This window comes from Artemia sp. Qi Xiang Cuo, chromosome 3 (assembly GCF_049724085.1).
Source record: "Artemia sp. Qi Xiang Cuo chromosome 3, ASM4972408v1, whole genome shotgun sequence".
In the NCBI taxonomy this organism is placed as follows: Eukaryota; Metazoa; Arthropoda; class Branchiopoda; order Anostraca; family Artemiidae; genus Artemia; species Artemia sp. Qi Xiang Cuo.
This window is the reverse complement of record NC_142796.1, coordinates 17956208-17962207: the sequence shown is the minus strand read 5'-3', so window position 1 is coordinate 17962207 and position 6000 is coordinate 17956208. Positions and strand designations below refer to the sequence as shown.

The window sequence follows — 6000 nt, the reverse complement described above, 5'->3', positions numbered from 1 at the left end:
TTAATATATAGATGCCTTACTACTCAAGAACTCTCTCAATCTCAACATTCTGTGGTACTATTTTTTCTGTTATTATTTGTAGGGAGACTGTTGGGGTGGGTCGGATTGCTAAAACCAGACTAGAATACTTTATGTTTAGCTTCTTACCTGACTTTAACCTGACCTTAACTTCTATTTAACTTTCAGGTAGTAGTATCTGGGACAATTGGACAGAACAGTTAATACCAATATTAAGAAATGGTGGGCCTGTTACTGTACCTTATGTAAATCAACTAGGCCATAGCTTGTTCTAAATTCTTTAAAGAGGAAGACACATTGAGTACACAAGGCCACACAGTCTTTGACCCAAGAAGTCAGTTAGGGGCTAAATTTTATGCTTAGGCTTTGGAATTATAGGTTTCAGTTGGCCCACAAACATATATCAAAATAGTTTCGTTCCCTTATAAAGCCTTTTGAATTTGGGAGAAGCTGTTTATTTCTCTCAAGGTTAAGAAGAATATACTATTTAATAATACCTTCCATCTGTAAGGGAAATCTGACAAAATTGCGTGATTTGATTCCAGAATAAATCATGGCTGCAGCAGTAGCTGCAACCTAGTAAAGAGCGAACCGCAGCCCATAGTAACCAAAAGTTGCCAAACACGTTTTGAAAAAAAGTGCCTGGTGAGAAAGAAATGCCATCTGACACTGAATAAGGAATGGTGACTATTGTCTTGGTTAATCTTAAAAGTAAAAGTTTATTGGGGAACCAAGTTTATGATGATTTCGAAAAAGAGCCTGAATCCCCTTGAAAATGGTGTCGGATCGAAATAAAAAAAATGCACCATTGGAATCGGCATGGTAGTAAACTTTTTGTAGGATAATTACATTCCTCCACCTTAAACACCAAGGAAAATCACTTTTTTGCTTGGGTAGCACTGATGTCTCCTTTTTTTTTCTTTTTTTTACTACCAGAATTAGCATGGGACCAAAGCATCATAGAGAGATGCTTAATTGCTTATTCGAACGGAAATTAAAATTTATAGTTCCCTTTTTAAGTGACCAAAAAGATTGGAGGGCAGCCCGCCCCCCTCCGCAAAAAGCCCCCTCCCCCAAAAGTCGTCCTATAAAAATTTCGAGATAGCCATTTTATTTCAGATAGTTCAAAGGTTCAATAACTATGGTTTTGCTGATGATATGATCCTCCATAGTCCCTGGGGAAGGGCTGTATGTGGTATCGAGCGTATCGGTATAGGGCGTATCGGTATCCCGCGTATCGGTATGGCGCGTATTGGTATTGCTTGTATCGTAACGGAGATATCGATATAGGTTTTTTTTCAATCATGGTTTTGTGCCTTCCATCCTGGTTGCACCATTAGCTGCAATCATGGTTGCAGCAGTGGCTGCAAGCTACTAAAGAGCAAACCACAGCCCATAGTAACCAAAAGTTAAAAAGCGTATTTTGAAAGAAAAACTGTCTTATGAGAAAAAATTGTCAGCTAACATTGATTCAGGAATGGTAACTATTATTTTTGTTAATCTTGAAAGTAAAAGTTTACTGAGAAAACAAATTTTTGATGATTTTGAAAAAGAGCATGAAATCCCTCGAAAATGGCGTCAGACAAAAATTAAAGTTGTACCATTAGAATCAGTATGGTCAAATATCTTATATGGGATAATTAGAATCCTCCACCTTGAACAACACAGAAAATCACTTTTTTGTGAGAGAAGTACGGATTTTTATTCTTTTTCCTTTTTTTAAACCAGGGCTAGCGAGTTTCCAGAACAGCATAGAGATGTTTAATGACTCATTCGAACGAAAATTAAAATTGCTAGCGCACTTTTAAAGCGACCAAAAAGATTAGACGGCAGCCAGACCATCCCCCCTCCCAAAGATCCCCTTCTCTTAAAGTCTTCCGATTAAAATTATGAGATAACCATTTTTTCACCATAGTTGAAAGGTCCAATAAGTATACTTTTGGTGATGACCTGACCCTCCATAGTCCCTGGGAAAAGGTCTGTAAGTTACACAATTATGGTCCCACAAAATCTAATGTATTAAACGAGATTAATAGAGTTCGTAGTTTCGTCGGTAGAGTTTGGCCTTTGAATTAGGACGTCAAGGGTTTAAGTCCTTAAAGGACTTTTTTCAATCATGGTTTTGTGCCTTCTGTATGGTTATGTGGATAACCTGTATTTTTTAAGGCAGACTATGGCAATTCTTAACCAATGTTGTTTTTCCTACTGCACCAAAAAAATTACGACTAACAGCCCAAAATTTGAGCGATTTTGGGCTTGATTTTTTTTCTGATAATTTATGGATAAAAAAACTTCACTTTTATTATACATTACTTTTAGTATTTTAGAAAAAAAATAAATCAAGTGACCGTCACAAGTTAAATAAAAAAGTCAACCGGAAGTAAGGAACAACATTAAAACTTAAAACGAACAAAAATTATTCTGTATATGAAGGGGAGCTTCCCCCCTCCCTAAAAAATGACAATGGTCATGGCAGTGTTTGCTCCTCATTAAATTTGGATTAAAAACAGGCGAAGATTGATTTTTAAAAATTAAACTATTTCTGAGGGAAGTAAAGAGCGAACTTGAAACTTAAAACGAACAAAAATTATTGCTTAATACCGAGAAAACTAGTACAAAAAAATCAACGGATAATATTTCCTTATGTTTGTATGATTGTAGGAAATTAGCGCTTTACTGAAAACATCCAAAGACCAGTATAAAAAAAAACAAGAACACTGATTTAGGAGTCAAAAGTGAGTAGACTACATAGCCTGACAACAACACGCTAATGTATCACGCTTTTCATTGTCTTACACCAGCTCTGAAATCAGTTGTTTCCAGTTTAAAATTAAAATTAACTTAAAACTTAAGCATAAAAATAAATGTTATTTTAATATCCGCAAAACCATTAAACAGCATACACAAATAATAGATTCGTTTATAAGGTAGCATTTTGGTCTCAGCAGCTATACCGCAAATATTGATTTATAAACAAATCTGAATTTTAAAAATCACACTTTACTATTACTCCAAATGACGAACAAATAAACCAATATAGGAACTCCGGAAATCCGGCTTATTTCTCTCTATGGAACGGAAAATTTCAAGTTATGATACGAGTTCTAAAACTAGTCTATAGTCCTAATACTATCAAGATGGCCTCACTCCGGACTCGTCTACAAACTAATCATGAAATGTCCTGTTCACTGCCAAAACGAGATCCAATCATTGGACCCAGCTCACTGAGAAAAAGTGATACCCAATTACACGAAAAAAATAAAGCAAAAATCCTAAAATGATTTTTTTTTTTTAAACAAAAGTGTCGTTAATCGGTTTTCTTCTACAGTACAAAACTCCTAATTTTTTTGTGTTTTCAATAAAGTGCTAGTTTTCTATAATCATACAAGCATAGCGAAATATTATCAGTTGGTTTATTTGCACCAGTTTTATCAATATATGTTAAGTAGACTGTGAAGCAAATAGTTTTGTTCTTAACTTCCCTCAGAAAAACTGTTTAAAAAAAATTAATCACGGTTGATAGAGCTGAATTCGATAGAGCTGATCGAAGCAGAATACCATAAAAAGAACTAACCAGTTAAATATATTTATTTTTTATCACGCAAATTTCAAGAGAATATAGGGTCCAAAAACACAGTAAATTTAATTAGTAAACTGTTATCTTGAATGTAGTCCCTTGATGTAACATCTGAGTGAGGTAGCCCCAAGCCAACGCATTCATAATTATCATTATTTGGGTAATTCTGAGGTCGTTTCCAGTTCCACTCAGAACAAAGAACCTAAAAAGAATAAAACAAAACTACAGTTTTTTAATGTAGGAGCTATCTTTGGACAAGGGAGTTTTCCTCCCTTTTTTTGTTTTCAATGACTTTTTTAAATCCTTTTTTAAGCTAGTTTTTTAATCCTTTTAGCTAGTTTTGCTCGTTTTAATTTTGACATGTTTAACCCAAGTGCTTTAATACTAAAATACTAAAGCCTCAAGAAATTTATAAAAAGAAAGAAAGAAACAAAGGTGGGTTTAGAAAACGCATTCATAAATTCCTATTTCTAGTCACCGAACTACCAAGGCCTTAGTTAGCTGATGACCAAATAGTTTTAGCTCCCTCGTATATATATATATATACGTATATATATATATATATATATATATATATATATATATATATATATATATATATATATATATATATATATATATATATATATATATATATATATATATATATATATATATATATATATAGTTTGTTCAGATAAATGTCCCTCCCAGATTCATTTCTTTTGGCCCCTTAATTATTTTCCTTCCCCGAGTAATAAATATTAATTTTTCTTTTATTTTGTGACGCCATTTTGGGTCTTCTTAATTGCGTACGTGTTTAATAGACCACGAGGTAGGAAATTGCGCAGTTAGGGAGGTTGACCAGTAAATTAGCACGCGGCTAGCGTGCTAATTATTTTCGCAGCACGCGGCTAGCAGGCTGGGAGAAAGAGTCCTTTCTGAAGTCAGTTCTTTTATACAACGTGTAGTGATTACAGTAAGCTTTTTTTACTATGTAATCTTTTAACTTTTCAGCTTAGGTAGAGTCTAAAAGAGATAGTTAGAAATCTTATCGGTAAACTTTGGCTTTAAATGTGGCCATAGACCATCCGATCACGTTAGTATATACGGAACCGTTGGAGTAACCGCGGAAATCCTACTAATTTGGGGCTGACGAGGGATCTCCTCCTCCAATAAGTGGCATAGCAACTATTTGCGCCATTTTTGCCTTTAAAAGTGGTGACCCCCGCACATTAAACCTCCAATAAGTGGTGCCAGCGGTACCCACACATCTAATAAGTGGTGGCAGCGATTTAAGGTCCTATCAGTAAATCTGATAATAAAAGAATTCCGCGCTTTCGAAGAGACGATTAATTTGGCCTAGAAAGTAGCCTATTGTGGTGACATATAAAAAGACAAGAATACGCAATTAATTAATAGAATTATGAAGGTCTATAATGGGCTGTATGCCTTGTTAGACAAAAAAAAAGAATAACGTGAAATTAATTATTGGGGTGTAAGTACGGGTGTCGCCACTTATTGATGCAGAAATGGCGCAAAAAGGTTGCTATGCCACTTACTCGAAGGGGAGAACCCCTTGTCGGCCCAAATGTTAGTGGGATTCCCGCTCTTACCCCAACGGTTCTGCAAATATCGGGTTTGGTACTACCCTATTTACAGTATACCCTCACCCAGGGTACGATAATGCGGTCGAGTGGTCAAATGGCCTCTTTCTAAAGCCAAATGTACCCGCCTTGGGTTACGGCTAGAAAAGCTCTTAACTCTCTCCTTGGAGGTAACAAAACTCCCTGTCAATATAATAATGATGGTACCCCGTAGCTCTATTCCTACCCTGCCTGGGTTACGGAAAATAGTACACAGTTTGTAGAAAATATCTTACTTGTATTCTTCCAAAAGGGTCACATATAACAACAGAAATATCCTTCCCCAAACGGGTTCAAAACGCAGACAAAAAAATAATAATAATCTTTACACAACTGTTCATATGGGTGGACCTCCACTTGGCCCAGCCAATCAGCTACATCCCCTTTCAAACCCAATTCTAACTCTTAGATTTATCTTTCGATGACTCCCAACCCGGAAGTATAAAAATAAACTTGGTTCAAATCTTACCCATTGCAAAACCACTATCGCTTAGTAACGGGAATTTAACCCGTCATGTCAAATTATAATATAAGCAAATGTAATTAATAAAAAGAAAACAGGTCATTTATCTGAAAGGAAAAGAAAAAGGGGTGGAACCCCAACATTAATGAGTTGAGTTTACAGTGGGGGAATCTCCGTATTTAAAAGTATTACAGGGTTTAAGGACAGATAATAAAACATTGAAAGTTGGATTATTATTTGAGTGAATTGGCGGACTTAGATATAATCTTCAGTGACGAAGGTTATAAGCGTATTAAGGACGGCAAATTAGGAGAATT

At 35.3% G+C, this 6000-nt stretch overlaps 2 protein-coding genes across 2 annotated transcripts in view; one reads left to right on the top strand and one right to left on the bottom strand.

Moving 5' to 3' along the window:
- Positions 1–6000, top strand: part of LOC148953823 (uncharacterized) — a 140058-nt gene that overhangs the window by 10460 nt on the left and 123598 nt on the right. The window lies entirely within an intron of this gene.
- The window catches only part of LOC148953822 (uncharacterized), a 129438-nt gene continuing 127028 nt past the window's right edge, over positions 3591–6000 (bottom strand). Inside the window, exon 7 of the mRNA XM_089086832.1 lies at positions 3591–3797. Within this exon, the coding sequence (XP_088942958.1) occupies positions 3627–3797 (171 nt within the window). The 3' untranslated portion in view covers positions 3591–3626. The remainder of the gene's footprint in view (positions 3798–6000) is intronic.